General features: G+C 37.3%; 1 protein-coding gene across 1 annotated transcript; it reads right to left on the minus strand.

Moving 5' to 3' along the window:
* Positions 1–5100: 5100 nt before the first annotated feature.
* LOC131618806 (uncharacterized) lies at positions 5101–5964 on the minus strand. The gene has a single exon (XM_058889962.1). The coding sequence runs from the start codon at positions 5962–5964 to the stop codon at positions 5101–5103; it is 864 nt and encodes a 287-aa protein (XP_058745945.1).
* Positions 5965–16863: the final 10899 nt, after the last annotated feature.

A 16863-nucleotide genomic window follows, 5' to 3' on the forward strand; every position in this document is an offset into this window, starting at 1 on the left:
CACGAAAAGAAATTAGATAGCGATCTAGTCTTTACCAAGAATCCATAAGAATTCTCAAGGTGTTAAGACTTTCATCGATCAAAAGAAAAAAAGATAAGAAGAAGAATAAAAATGCATAAAGTAAAATCAACTCACACTATCATTAATATCATTCATCTAATATTATGGATTTAGTCATTTCAAACCTATCAACATCCTAGATCCAATGATATTAATGAAGTAGAGGAAGAAGGAAGGAAATATAAGCATAAAAAAGGCAAAAAAAAAAACAGTCTGCCTCACTGGAAATCGATTTACCTCTGTAGGAAATCGATTTCCTGAGTGCAGAATTCAAATTTTGCACCAAAACAAGGTGGAGATCGATTTCCCCCTGTAGGAAATTGTTTTCCTACGCGCAGCTTTCAGAAAAACAGCATTATGAAGCATAAAACCTTATTCAAGCAATAACACAAACACCTTATGATCTCATATATCAATGTGCACGAATTTTCCATCAAATCTTCACCAAATGTCACCAATATTGCATCAAAGATGCATCACACACAAACACAAAAGAATCACATTGTGAAAGATGAAAAAGAATGGAGAAAATTACCAAATCTTGAACAAAACTTAGATCCTCTTCAAGAACAACCAACACAAATCTTAACCTCTCAACAATTGAAGAAAAAAGTGAGATGGATGATGGTTTAGCTCAAAGTTAGTGAGGTTCAAGATGTAACTCACTAACTTTATGAAAGAAGAAAGAGCTTTAGGTGAATTTGGTAGGGATGAGGAGAGAAATTGCAAGAGTTTATTTGGCTATTCAAGCTTGTCAAATGAAGAGGCGAAGGCCTCAATTTATAGAATTGGAAAGAGGGGTGTGGGTAATTTGGTAATTGTTCAATTGGTAATTAATTTGTGTTTAACTTGATAAAGTGGGGTTAAAGTGAGGTTAGTGAAAGAAATTAATTTGTGGTGAGGTGGAATATTGGTAAATGGTAAAGAATAATCAAGAAAAATGTGTTTGGTGCTCAAATGATGTCATGCTTCCCACTTTTTTTCAAATTTCGTCCTAGGAAATCGATTTCCTACATGGGTAAATCGATTTCCATAGTGAAATTTTCAAAAATTCTTTTTCTTGCACTGTTTTGATTTTTGCTCGATCTCTTACCTGTAAAACACAAACAAAAGAAACAAAAATGCATATTTTTGGATTTTGGTTAGTATAAAACAAATTAAATAAACATAGGTGCTTGATGGTTCCCCTCAGAGGCGAAGTGAGCATAACACCCAAAAAAATGAAATCTCAAGATTGTGATATTGATTGACGATTGAAAAGCAAATGATGTATGATCTTAGGGTTAAAAATTGGGGTATGAAAACGGCAATATATGCTGACACATTCCACATGGTTGATATCGAGGATGGATCCTTTGAAATACGTATTCGAAAAGCAAGCTCTCACAGGTAGAATCGCAAGGTGGCAAATGTTACTGTCAGAATACGACATACAATATGTCACTAAAAAAGCAATAAAAGGGAGTGTACTGGCAGAACATCTCGCCCACCAACCCCTTGAAGAATATAATTCTATGAAATTCCACTTTCCTGACGAGGACATCATGGTGGTAAGAGATTACGAAATACCAGGGCCCGACGAAGGAATTGAACCAGGGGCAATATGGACACTTATGTTCGATGGGGCCTCAAATGCACTAGGACATGGTATAGGGGAAGTCTTGACATCTCCTGACAATCGTCACTTACCTTTCACCGCGAGATTATGTTTTGACTACACCAACAATATTGCAGAATACGAAGCATGTATATTAGGGTTAGAAGCTGCTTTTGATCTGAGGGTTTAAACTACTTGAGGTGTATGGGGATTCAGCACTGGTAATCCACCAAGTCAATTAAGAATGGGATACTCGATATGAAAAGCTAATACCATACCGGGACCTCATACTAGAGTTAATGGCTGAATTTGAGACAATCACTTTCACTCATATCCCAAGGGAAGAGAATCAAATGGCTGATGTACTAGCAACACTTTCCTCTATGTTCAAAGTAACTTGGCCAAACCACGAACCACGAATAACGGTTAGACACTTTGATGAGCCGGCCTATTTCCTCACGATTGAGGAGCAGCCAGATGATAAGCCATGGTACCATGATATCAAAAGGTATCTGGAGAAACAAGAGTACCCGGAGAATGCCTCTACGATTGACAAAAAGACACTAAGGAAATTGGCAGCTAAGTTCTTCCTGAGTGGAAATATCCTATACAAACGGAATTACGATTCGGTGTTACTAAGGTGTGTGGATAAAAATGAGGCCAAGGAGATTATCAAAGAAGTACACGAAGGGACCTTCGGAACCCATGCAAATGGACACTCAATGGCGAGAAAAATACTACGAGCAGGATATTACTGGCTGACAATGGAAGCTGACTGTTTCCAATATGCAAGAACATGTCACAAATGCCAAATCTACGCTGACAAAATACATATGCTGCCTAATCCATTGAACATACTGAGTTCACCGTGGCCGTTTGCAATGTGGGGGATTGACATGATAGGGATGATCGAAGCGAAAGCTTCTAATGGACAGCGATTCATATTGGTTGCCATAGATTACTTCACCAAATGGGTTGAAGCCGCTTCCTACACCAACGTGACAAGAAGTAGTCACCCGGTTCATTAAGCATAACATCATCTGCCGGTATGGGGTTCCAAACAGGATCATCACCGACAACGGGTCGAATCTAAATAACAACATAATGAAGGAGTTGTGCAAGGATTTCAAGATTGAACATCACAATTCTTCACCATACAAGCCTAAAATGAATGGCGCCGTCGAAGCTGCGAATAAAAACATCAAAAAGATAATACAAAAGATGGTGAAAACATACAAGGACTGGCACGAGATGCTTCCCTTCGCCCTACATGGTTACAGAACCTCAGTGCGAACATCCACAGGGGCAACACCTTTTTCCTTGGTTTATGGTATGGAGGCAGTCCTCCCTATCGAAGTGGAGATTCCTTCATTACGAGTCCTGGCTGACACAAAGTTAGAAGAATCGGAATGGGTAAAAACTCGTTTTGATCAGCTTAATCTCATTGAAGAAAAGCGACTGACAGCTTTGTGTCACGGGAAACTCTATCAGAAAAGGATGAAAAAGGCGTTCGATAAAAAAGTCTGTCCTCAAACTTACAAAGAAGGTGATGTCGTCCTCAAGAAAATTCTACTACCTCGACTTGACGCCCGTGGAAAGTGGACACCTAACTACGAAGGTCCATATGTCGTAAAAACGGTATTCTCAGGAGGAGCACTCGTCCTCACCATAATGGATGGGGATGAGCTACCGCACCCAATCAATTCGGATGCGGTCAAGAAGTATTACGCCTGGCAAAGGCAGGATCATAGGCTATGAGCCGAAGGCAAACTACAAAGGATAAGGATTCGTGCAATTATCCACTTCTAAGGTCAAAGGATTACTGGGACCCTCGATAACAAAGGAGCAACAGCAGTATTAATATCATTTCTATTTGTCATTTTCTTTTTCACATTTTTGTACATTCGCTGATTTAAGGAAATATCAATAAAAGCTTTCTTTTCTTTCATACTACGCTTTCTTGTCATTACAATACCATTTGCAAAGGATGAATTATTTTCATAAACTTTAACTCGGATTTACTATGAGAAACTTACAAATTTTTAATACAAAGCAACGAAACAAAACTACGAAATCTCCGGAGGGTAGCATACGCCTTACACCGTGATCACTCTGATATACCATGACCCTTTTACAAAGGATATTATCCACGGATCATTCAAATACAATCCGAACTAGGATTTGCCCCAAACATCTCAAAAGGGTTAAATAAATTCAATGGGTGATAAGGAGATAAGACGTTGAAATCGTCATACATACATACTCATTTGCATACACGCAACATTTACATGTTTAGACATCATGCATCTACAATGATTATACACGCATATGAGCGTCACACTATCAAACATCATTCATATACAAACTATTCATACATCTACATTGTACAAACAACGGGATCACATGCATATACATGACGCATATGCATTTACAAAACAATCTTTTACACAGGTGACCTTGCTAGTATTATGGCAAGTAATCCCTTTGGTGCAGGTGAGCTTGTCAGAACCATGGCAAATAATCCCTTGGGTGTAGGTAAGCTTGTCAAAACCATGACAAGTAAGCCTTTATACAGGTAAGCTTGCTAGAACCATAGCAAGTGATCCCTTTGGTGCAGGTAAGCTTGTCAAAACCATGGCAAGTGATCCCTTTGGTGCAAGTAAGATTGTCAGAACCATGGCAAGTGATCCCTTTGGTGCAGGTAAACTTTCTAGAACCCTAGCAAGTGATCCCTTTGGTGCAGATAACTGCGAAGACTTACTAGAACTATAGTAAGTGGGTTACACAAACTGCGAAGACTTACTAGAACTATATTAAGTGGGTTACACAAACGGCGAAGACTTACTAGAACTACAGTAAGTGGGTTATTTACAAACAACAAAAGCTTGATAGCACTATAGCAAGTTGACTATCTTCTACACAACAAACTACGAGTCTTCGCTATGAAAGTCTCAGGCGTTAGCAAGACGATTCCCTTCTTTCACAAACTGGTATAAGGAAAATTCAGGGGTCTTCCATTATTTAATAACTCTTCAATTCAAAAAACGTGAGACCTGCGTATTCTCACGCCATTCAATCCAAGGTAATTAAATAGGGGCAGCTGTCATACCCCAAAATTTTCCGACCTCATTTCATCTTCAATAACTCAAGGCTCAAGGGTTTACTCAAGGCACTCTCCTAATCAAGGATCCCCTGAACTAGGGTTTTGCATTCTCTTAAGGAAATTGATGAATAAAGTCTCCAATGGATTTCATATGGCTTATTGGGTTTTAAACTATCCCCATGCCAAAATTCAGGCTTCAATTCCAAAGATTGCTCATTCAATTGCACAGATAGTCAATAGTCGACTAGTTTGACCTAAAAGTCAACTATGGTCAAATCATAATCAAAACTCCTGATTTCTGGTCAAGCATCCTTGTTTTGAAGTATCATTTATCATTTGATCAAGGGTTTACTATGAACTCTTTGACCAGCGTTTCATAGCATTTACTCAGATGGACAACAGTTTTGATTAGGCCAACAGCCTCAATCAAGTCCATTATGTCCTTACAGTCACGCAAATTTTGAGACAATTCCCTCTCAAGGGCCAGTCTCTTGTGATACACAAATTTCCACCTGCTTGCACTTACAGCAAAGTGGAAGGATACATTGTCAATGGGAACTTCATGAACACTAGTAGCAAGCTTGCTAGTTGTGAGCTTCTTCCTTAATGGAATGTCATGGACATTCACCTCAACATCAGACTCAGATTCTTCAACAGCTCTTGCCTTCCTTTTCTTTGGAACAACCTTGCTCCAAGATTTTGAGGGACCAACTCCAATACTTTTAGTTCTGCTTTTTACAGATCCTACAGAGGTACTTTTCTTCTTGATAGAATCTTTGGAAGGGCTTTTAACCGCAGCTTTCTTCACAGGAGAATTCTGAATCACAACTTTGTCTTTTCTCCTGGTCATGAGTCTTTCGGCTACACTAAGGTTTGCAGTAGCAAGAAAATTATTATTAGAGTATTCATCTAAATCCACAACATTTGTACCTCTTCCAGCCTTTGCCCTTGGACTATCATCAGCTTTAGAGTTTCCGATGTTATTGACATCCTCTGTGACATTGGTGTTATCGACATCTTCTTGAACCTCTTCATTGTCCTTCTCTTCAGTCATGTGAATGTCACTACCCGCAGTGTGAACATCATTATGATTGCTCTTGGGAGGATCATGGATCACGGTTTGAAGAGGGACAGATATCCCAGGGACCTGATGATTTTCATCCAAGATTCGTTTGACAATCTTATCTATGAATTTATCTGTCATACCCCAAAATTTTCCTACCTCATTTCATCTTCAATAACTCAAGGCTCAAGGGTTTACTCAAGGTAATCTCCTAATCAAAGATCCCCTGAACTAGGGTTTTGCATTTTCTTAAGGAAATTGATAAATAAAGGTCTCCAATGGATTTCATATGGCTTATTGGGTTTTAAACTATCTCCATGCCAAAATTCAGGCTTCAATTCCAAAGATTGCTCATTCAATTGCTCAGATAGTCAACAGTCGACTAGTTTGACCCAAAAGTCAACTATGGTCAAATCACAATCAAAACTCCTGATTTCTGGTCAAACATCCTTGTTTTGAAGTATCATTTATCATTTGGTTTGATCATGGTTCATCAAGGAAATCTTCAAAATCAACAAGATTCAAAGTTACTAAATTAGGGTTTTGGTCTAAAAAGTCAACTGTACTTTGACCAGGCATAACTCTCACATGGAACATCAGAAATTTCTCACTCAGCCTATTTTGAAGGAAATTGGATTCTCTACAACTTTGTCTCTCACATGCCAAGGCCAAAAATGCTTCATTTGAGAGATATGGTACAAAAGATCTTAGGTCCTTTTCAAAATTCAACCAAAAGCAGTTTTTTGTCAAAGGCCATATCATCAAGATAAAATCTTCAAAAGGGAAAAAGGTTACAAAGTGGCTTATAGAGGACATCTTGAGGTTTCCAAAAAGTCCTAGAACTCTCCCATATCTTAAAAATTGCGGGAGTTAAGCCTTGTCAAAGTTGGGAAATTTTGAAGGAAAAATGAAAAATAAAAGTGGTTCAAATTGGTTTTTCTTGCAAATGGGCGTAACTTTTTAAGATCTAATCTTGGTCCACAAGTTATCCAAGTCACGAATTTCATTTGCCACTAATTATAGGATTGTATTTGATTTTATATGATTTTTTATTCATTTAAATGGTGATTAAAAGTTATATAAATCAAGTAAAAATCAAATATTTGATTGGAAACCTCATAATAATCAAATTCAATCAGCATTTATACCATATTACCAATCAAATTTCGTGCCTAAGTGATTGGAAAGAGATTGGTGCAAGATTGAACAAAAGTGGAAAGTTCCATGAATCAAATTTCACAAATTCTCCATGATTGATCCAAAAATATTTTGGACCATTTGTTTGACCTAATATGTTCAATTATAAATAGAGAACATAGGACATTGCATTAGGGGTCGATTTTCTGGAAAAGAGAGCCTCCTTCAAGAACACAAAAATTGATCAAAAACTTGAATTCAGTTTTGGGGAATTAGGAAGTTTCAAAGGGATTTGAAGATTGTAAAACATTCCTTGGAGCATTCTGAAGCTTTGTGGATCATCACGCTGCATCAACACCCCCAGAATAACCTCCAATAAGCTACGGTATGTCGTTTTCAATTCAAACTCGATTATAGCAATTCATGCATCCTCATTAATTTTTGCTTGCATATTGTGGTTTACATTGATGCTCTGAATGTTTCTGGGCAATAAATTGGTTGTTTACGTGGTTTAAACAAGTTCCACCATTGTTAGGTCGAAGAAGCTTGATTTGGGGTTTTTTGCTAGGGGTAAAATAAGGGAGAATTAGGGTTATAATTGAGTTCGGGATACTTGGACGAAAAGAATGGCATGGTCACGAAACGTTTATGTTCATGTATAGGGTTTTTAGGGTTGTTAGGTAAATCTGCTACGAAGACCATTGATAGCAAAATCGTAGCAAATAGTTACAGGTTTTTTCAGTTTATGTGGGGAAGACGATGATGTGTCTCTCTGCCAATGGTCTATTTGAAAACGCGCGCGCGTTTCATTTACTTTTTTTGGGTTTTACTTATTACGAATTGGAGGCGTATGTATTTCAAAAGGCGCGCTTGGTTGAAGTGGTTGGTGTGGGTGTGTGTGGGTAAAAGGGCGTGGGTTCAAACCCCCCCTCCCACATTATTTTTGTCAAACGTTTGATTTCTTGATCCAATGAGGCGCTTATCCTGTAGCCCACCATGCGCCTCATGATCTAGCCATAGGATCCCTCATTCACTTGGATCTGACGCCCCTGAGTTGTTTCCCATACCATAGACCTTCAATCTACCCACATACAATTAAAATCTATTAATTCTATTTGTTTGTTTTAATTATTTTTTATATAATTATATAATTAAGTTTTAATTATTATTTATATTTATAATTTGACTTTTAAATTGAATTAAAAATATAATAAATATTAAAATTTTATTTATTATTCGTTTCGATCGAATTAATCCGTCGCGATGGTTAATAATCGATTATTTAATTAATTAAATAATAAACTCAAATAAGGTTTATTTGCTAAAGGGTTTTAACCGATTCTATTGGTTACGATGACTAGCAATTTTCATCAATTCGTTATTTATTTTCAGTGTTTTAAAAACCAGACCGGACCGGACGGTCGGACCGGTCGAACCGGGAACCGGCCAGGTAACCGGTCTGGTTCAATAGTCGGATCGGGTATGCCATCAAACCGGTGAAAACCGGGAAAACCGGAAAAACCGGAAAACCGGCGGTTTAATTGTTTTTTTTTTTGTTTTTTTGTTTTTAACTTTTCTTAAAAAAAAATTTTTAAACTTTTTTTTTAACATTTCTTTTAAACTTTTTTTTTAATAGATTTAGTAGTGTATTACTTAAATAGCATTTTCACATAGTTCTTTTAGTGACAAATTAAAAACTTTATTGTCAATTTGTTATCTTTGCTAATAAATTTTCTTAAATAGCATAAACATAATGAATTTTATTTGATTTTCTTTTTAGGAGGATCCTATTTTGAATTAAATTTGGTATATATTGGAGTTATTTTGTTATAAACTATTCAATTAGATTATGTTGTAATTAGACTTTGTTTAGATTATGTTATAATTAGACTTTGTTTGCAATTAGACTTTGTAATTTTTTACTATTTTGTTATGTGTGATACGTTTGTTTAAAATTTGAATTTAAGTTATGAAATTGTGATATGATATGATATTTTTAAAAAATTTAAAAGGTAGTTATATTTTTTTAGAGACTGAATCATCCGGTTCGACCGGTTTTATACCTATATAATGACACGTCTATTCAACCGAGTTATCCGGTTTAATCCGGTTTGGTCGTGCGGTTCGACCAGTAACCTAGTGGTTCGACCGGTAAACCAGTGACCCAATACCCTCACCGGTTTGATGACCGGTCCGGTTTTTAAAACACTGTTTATTTTAATCAAATCTATTGATTACGAGGATTAACGATAATTAATAATCCATTTAAAATACTTTAATTTGTTAATAGTTATAATCGAATCGATTGATTGGGATAATTAACAATCCTTCGCTAATTTATTAATAGTTCTAATCAAATCAATTGATTACGATGGTTAATAATAAAATAAATTCAATTCCCAAAACAATTCAAATAATCTATTAAAACATTCAATCTGCTATTGATGATAATCGAATCAATCGATTAGAATAATTAGCAATTCTCTTAATTGTTAATTATGGTGATCAAATCCATTGATCATCGCGATTAATGAGAACATATTATAATCAGGGTTGTACGCCACATTCAAAACACATTTTCATCTTCAAACTACGAATTTCAAAACTACAATAAGGTAATTCAAAATACCTTCAAACAACCTCGTATTAATTCTAAGGCGTACAACCCTGCCCCGATCTATATTGACTCTGATCCTCCATAAGGAGGTACGTAGGCACTTGGTAACAAGGCGAGCCCCCTTCCCCAAAACCTCAATTAGGTTTAAATCTCACTTTTAACCCTATTCATTTTCTGTCATTAGCCATAAACCACAAACCTTACCATAATACTCTTACAAACCTTAAATGAAAACCTTAGGAAAGGGTTAAGGGTGCCTAACACCTTCCCTTGACCTGAATATAATAACTTACCCAGATTTCTTAACTTCGTAGGGTTTCCTATTCGCCCTGGTAGGATATGTGGTGACTCTAAATTTTAATTTTTAGGGCAGGTTGCTACATTATGCACATATCTTGTTCCTTATTTAGTAAGTTCCTCACGAAGGTTGGATGATGAGGGATTGGAGCCCTTAGTACGAACACTCTCCTTAGGTCTTCTTGCATGCGCTGTTCTTGGCTTTGTAGTTGGCAAATCTTCAGCGCTAATCATCATTAGAGGAGATACATTGAGAGCCTGGTTAGGGTTAGTTGACTCATTAGATGTTGCAGAGTCGGAGGTGGGAGACACTTTCTTTGGAGAGGAAGCATTCGGTTGTTGAGACATCTTGAGACTCTTTAGAGAGCTTCTTGAGACACGATTGTGAGGTGCTTCGGAGCAGTTCAAATTCAGAAAGGTATTGATGAGATCAATAGAGTAGGTTGCCGTCTTTTGTAGAAAATTAGGAGTAGGGTGAAACTTGACACGTGAACTAAATAGGGGAAGTTTCAAATAATGGATATTTAAAAAGCCCAAAGTGTATTCCCCTAATAGAATTAATTGCTATAATTCTGTTTGACAGAAAATATCTAACATACCCTTCATTTTTTCAGAGTGATTTTCATCTATGGTCTTGGTAGTACCATAAGCAAAAGATAGATCAGTTGTCACACAATTTTTGATTATCTGGGGTTTCAAAGTGTTGCCAACTGATGTTATAGCATTGCAGTTAGAGGGACTTTTCGATTTATTGCTCACTCTTTATTCACCAGCAGATTTTGATGTTAAGACATCTGTTGTGACATCTTCACATGCTCCTGAGATGGTTGGCTTAGTTCCTTTCAGGGCATCCATCTTTCTGGTTGCTTGTTCGTTAGGTCTTGTGTCTTGTAAATTTCTTTCCAGTTCAGCAATATCTTTCTTCCATGTAGCTTACTCTTTCTTCTAGTAAGAATCTATTAGTGGTCCTATACTCCCGCACTTTTGCACACAATTTCTCGTTTATCATACATGTCTCAGTAAACCCTGCAGCCAGTTCACTGATGGTGAGTTCTCAAACATATGATTCTTCATCAGATTCATCGGATTCATCATATTCTTGACAATCACCCTTGATTTCTTCTCTGATAATGGAGTAGGCAGAGGGGTAATTTGAGGTGTTAGGCTTCCATAAGTAGCAATTATCCATATATCTAAATCCCTTCATGACTTCTTCATTTTCACCATTTGTGACAATGCATTCTTCTTTAGAGAACCTGACATTGAAACCTTCATCACACAGTTGGATGATACTTATAAGATTTACAGCCAGTCCTTGTACAAGTAGGACATTGTTCAAATTAGGAACCCCATGACCTCCTGTCTTGCCAACACCTTTTGTTAGAACAAGATTTGTTCTGATTAATTATCTTAGTTTTGATGATAACAATAATATGAATTTTGCTTAAGATTATATGGTACTCTAATCCAATGCAATTTCCTTTTCAGGAAATATATAAAGAGTACGCATAAGTCAGCGCTCAGAAGCTTTGTCTCAAAAGGTTCAGCATGCAACATCAGAACATGGTCTGGCAAGACATCAGAAGATGGTCGAAGCAGAATCAGAACATGGGTCTATGGAAGCATCAGAAGAACAAGAGAACAGAAGCACTGAAGTTCTGATGGTATCACGCTCAGAAGCACTTCAAGGTCAGAAGATCAGAAGATGCTACGCACCAAGCTGTTTGACTCTGATGATATTCAAACGTTGTATTCACAAACATCAGATCAGAAGGAAGTACAAGTGGCAGGCTACGCTGACTGACAAAAGGAACGTTAAAAGCTATTAAAGGCTACGTCAGTAGACACAGCGTGAACAAGGCTCGAGGTAGTTGACAAAAGCGTATAACATTAAATGCGATGCTGTACGGAACACGCAAAGCATTAAATGCACTCAACGGTCATCTTCTCCAACGCCTATAAATATGAAGTTCTGATGAGAAGCAAAGTTAACGATTCTGCACCAAAACAACTCATATCTAACTTGCTGAAACTCTGTTCAAATCAAAACTCAGAATCTTCATCTTCATCAAAGCTCACTACATTGCTGTTGTAATATATTAGTGAGATTAAGCTTAAACGATTAAGAGAAATATCACAGTTTGTGATTATCGCTTTTAAGAAGCAATTGTAATACTCTTAGATTGATTACATTAAGTTGTAAGGAACTAGAGTGATCGTGTGGATCAGAATACTCTAGGAAGTCTTAGGAGTGAACTAAGCAGTTGTAACTAGAGTGATCGTGTGGATCAGTATACTCTAGAAAAGTCTTAGAGGGTATCTAAGCAGTTGTTCCTGGAGTGATCAGTGTGTGATCAGTAGACTCTGGAAGACTTAGTTGCTGACTAAGTGGAAAACCATTGTAATCCGTGCGATTAGTGGATTAAATCCTCAGTTGAGGTAAATCATCTCTGCGGGGGTGGACTGGAGTAGTTTAGTTAACAACGAACCAGGATAAAAATAACTGTGCAATTTATTTTTATCTGTCAAGTTTTTAAAGCTACACTTATTCAAACCCCCCCTTTCTAAGTGTTTTTTCTATCCTTCAATTGGCATCAGAGCGCCGGTTCTAAGGTGCAAGCACTTAACCGTGTTTAGAAAAGATTCAGGAAGAGAAAAACGCTTCAGTAAAAGATGGTTGATGAAAGTGAAAAGTCTACACCTACACCTGCATCTACATCTGGCTCTGCTGAGCAATACAACGGTAACAATGGTTATACTAGACCGCCGGTATTTGATGGTGAAAACTTTGAATACTGGAAAGATAAACTGGAAAGTTACTTTCTTGGTCTAGATGGTGATCTATGGGATCTTCTGATGGATGGTTACAAACATCCAGTAAATGCCAGTGGCGTAAAGCTGACAAGGCAAGAGATGAATGATGATCAGAAAAAGCTATTCAGGAATCATCATAAATGCAGAACTGTTTTGCTGAATGCTATCTCTCATGCTGAGTATGAGAAGATATCTAACAGGGAAACGGCCTATGACATATATGAGTCCTTGAAAATGACTCATGAAGGAAATGCTCAAGTCAAGGAGACTAAAGCTCTAGCTTTAATCCAGAAGTATGAAGCCTTCAAGATGGAGGATGATGAAGACATGGAAAAGATGTTTTCAAGATTTCAAACTCTTACTGCTGGATTGAGAGTTCTTGACAAGGGATACACCAAGGCTGATCACGTAAAGAAGATCATCAGAAGCTTACCCAGAAGATGGGGTCCTATGGTGACTGCATTCAAGATTGCAAAGAATCTGAATGAAGTTTCTCTGGAAGAGCTTATCAGTGCCTTGAGGAGTCATGAAATAGAGCTGGACGCAAATGAGCCTCAAAAGAAAGGTAAGTCTGTTGCATTAAAATCCAATATCAAGAAATGCACTAACGCTTTTCAGGCTAGAGAAGAAGATCCTGAAGATTCAGAATCTGAAGAAGAAGATGAACTGTCCCTGATCTCCAGAAGGCTAAATCAACTCTGGAAGACCAAGCAAAGGAAGTTCAGAGGCTTCAGAAGTTCAAAGAAATTTGAACGTGGAGAATCTTCTGATGACAGAAGATTTGACAAGAAGAAGGTCATGTGCTATGAATGCAATGAGCCTGGACACTACAAGAATGAATGTCCAAATCTTCAGAAGGAAAATCCCAAGAAGAAGTTTCATAAGAAGAAAGGTCTTATGGCAACCTGGGATGAGTCAGAAGATGATTCAGACTCTGAAGATGAGCAGGCCAACTGTGCGCTGATGGCGACAGAAGATGATGGATCAGAATCTACATCAGAATCAGATTCTGAAGAGGTATTTTCTGAACTTACTAGAGATGAGTTAGTTTCCGGTCTAACTGAACTTCTGGAACTCAAGTCTCAGATTAGTCTCAAATACAAAAAGCTGAAAAAGCTATTTGAATTTGAAACAAAGAAGCTTGAGTTGGAGAATTCTGAATTAAAAGAAAAACTTTTAAAATTATCCAATAATGTTGGACCTCCTTCTGATTCAGAAAAATCCACTCCCAGTCTAAACCATATTCTGAAAGAATATGATTTAAGTTTCAGGAAGTTCTTATCTAGAAGTATTGGCAGAAGTCAGCTAGCTTCTATGATATATGCTGTGTCTGGAAACAAAAGAGTTGGCATTGGTTTTGAGGGTGAAACCCCATACAAACTTGAACCTGTTGATGAAATGAAATTCACATACAAGCCATTGTATGATCAGTTCAAGTATGGCCACTCCCATGATATTAGGCACACTTCTCATGCTCAAAGTTTTCAAATAACACACACCAAAAAGCATGTGACACAACCTAGGAAATATCATGAAACTCACATTAAAAATTATCATGCTGTTCCTCCTTCTGCTTACAATGTTAAACCTAAGTTCAATCAGAACTTGAGGAGAACTAACAAGAAAGGACCCAAGAAAATGTGGGTACCAAAGAAAAAGACTATTTCTTTTGCAGATTCTCTTGGTGACAAAGAAGATAAAAGTCAACATAACATGTCTCCTGGACTCAAGCTGGTCTCAACTCTTGAAGGGAAGAAAGACTGTCTTCCAAGTTCTGGTACTTAAATCTGTTGAAGAAACTTTGTCTGAAGAAGATCAGAAAAGATAGTTTATCAGTCTTGAAATCATTTGTCTTGTTTGTTTCTCAAGCAATGGTGTTTCGTTCTTGTGTATTCTAAATGCTCTAAATGCTACAGAATATACAATATTGAAATATTAATTGTGGACGAATCAATAAATATCTGGTTTGATGATAAACTTGTTTCTGATGAAACAAAGCGCTTAAGAATTTCTGCAGATACATTTTTGTCGTATCAGAAGCTGCAGAACAAAGAAGTGAACCTCCAGAAGCTGTGTATATCAGAAGTAATGGATCAGAAGATCATTCAGATTTATATCAGCACACTTCAGAAGGAGTGTTTCCAGAAGAGAAAATTGATCAGATCAGAAGCAGTGATCAGAATCTGAAGGCGTAAAGTCTATTATGAAATTTACAGCTGTCATCTATTATCTGATGGTGAACACGTGTCTGTACGGTTAGTACAAAGCGTGCAGTTGAAAAGACGCCGACCTAGGTAACTGTTTTAAATCATTTCATTTACCACGTTCTCTCTCCTCACGTCACTCATCATTTAATAAAATTGATTTCTTTTGATTCTGGAATTGTTCAGTTTATATTTCTTATTATTTTCCTTTTTCAAATCCGTCTCTATATATTCTTTTCAAATCATTTCTTACATTTTTTTTCGCTCCCTTGTCTCTCTCTCTCCTTGCATTCTCTCGTTTGAAAAGTTCTTAGCCGTTTTCTAAAAAACCCTAATCGAAAACCCAGTTCGCTCTTCTTGTTCGTTTCTGTTCATTCTGCATCCATGGCTGCCTTCTCATCCCAATATGCTGAGTCATCTGTTCCTCATCATCTCCAAGAAGAAACTTTGCAACTCTCTCCTGTTGTTGCATGCTCCATTCCTAAAGATGAATTGGAAGTTCTGTGTGAACTCATGGTTGACTTTGACAACATTGAAGAAAACCAATTTCACCTTAAAGAAGACATCATCTTTCAAGGATGGACCTCGTTGTTCGCTGAGTTCGTTGGTCCAGTTTATCCGGATCTTGTCAAGGAGTTCTGGGTACATGCTGTGGTTGCTCCAAAATCTATAATTTCTTTCGTTCATGGAAAGTTTGTCGTTATTACTGAAAACATCCTAAGAATGATGTTTGACCTGAAAAACCCTGAAGGGGTTTTTGAGCTTGATCAAAGGGCAGATATGGGAGATGTTCTATCCACTCTTTATCCAAATGTCAAGAAAACAAAATATGTCAAGGAATTGAAAGATGTCTATAGAATATGGACAAAGATCCTTCTTGGGTGTTTCTACCATAGGAAATCAACACATGCTTCGGATTTCATCAGTAATGATCAAAGGTATATTCTTTATTGCATTGCCACTCAGAAAAAGGTTGATGCAATTTACATTATCTTCAACCATATGTGGAAAGCAGTAAAGGATTCCAGAAACGCTTTCAGAAAAGAAAATGGTGGAACAATCATTCCTTTTGGTAGAATTATTACAAACCTTCTGGTGCATTCCAAGATTGTTGAGAGTCTGGAGTCTGAAGGTATTATCAAAAACCTTGCTGTCACCTCTGGAGCCTGTCTGAATGCTTTTTCTTTGAAGAAGATGAAAATTATTGACACTATCCTCAAAGTTCCTAAACCTCTAGCTGGAACAAGAATCAGAAGAAAACCAGTACTAGCTGACTTTGAAACCTTCTTCAATAGTGAGGTACCTGAAGTCAGAACTAAGTATCTGAAGTCACAAAAAGAGGATAAGAGTCTTAAAGATCAAGACAAAGGTGCTCCTATTAAAGTGAATCGTAAGAAGGAAGAAAGGACCAAAAGAAAGTTTGATCATCCTGCTGCTACCACCAATAAAGAAATGGTCCCAGAAGAAGTCATTGCAAAGGTTGCTAAGGCTGTCTCTGCTGATTTTGAGAAGAAAAAGAAGGAAGCTGAGAAAAAGAAGAAGAAGTCTAATAACAATGCTGAGAGTGTTGGAGTTGTTGAGAAGAAGAAAATCGGAAAAAGAAAGATGATTCTTCAAGAATCTGATGAAGAAAATCTCTCTCAAGAGGCTGAGAATCAACCAGAAGTTATGGCATATGTCAGAAGGAAAGAAATCGCTAGCGGCAAAACAAAGATTTTTGAAGAGCCGAAGAGTAAGAAGCAGAAGAAGACTGAGGATGTGGCCAAAGCTTTTCTGAGAGGTTCCAAAGGTATATGCATTTCTGAACCTAATTCTGTTCCTGCTGTTTGTTCAGAGGCTGCACCAATAGAGGTTGTCCCTACACCTGAACCAGAAAAAGCCACATCAGAATCACCAGTCTTTGTCCATGTTCTTACACCTCCATCTTCTCCTATAACCATTCCTTCCTCTCCACCTACCATAAATCCTGTT

The sequence above is a fragment of the Vicia villosa genome, linkage group LG7 (genome assembly GCF_029867415.1).
Source record: "Vicia villosa cultivar HV-30 ecotype Madison, WI linkage group LG7, Vvil1.0, whole genome shotgun sequence".
Lineage (NCBI taxonomy): Eukaryota > Viridiplantae > Streptophyta > Magnoliopsida > Fabales > Fabaceae > Vicia > Vicia villosa.

What these genes read in the sequence shown, in the direction of transcription:
- LOC131618806 (XM_058889962.1), bottom strand. Translation starts at nt 5,964, where the DNA reads ATGACAGATAAATTCATAGATAAGATTGTCAAACGAATCTTGGATGAA.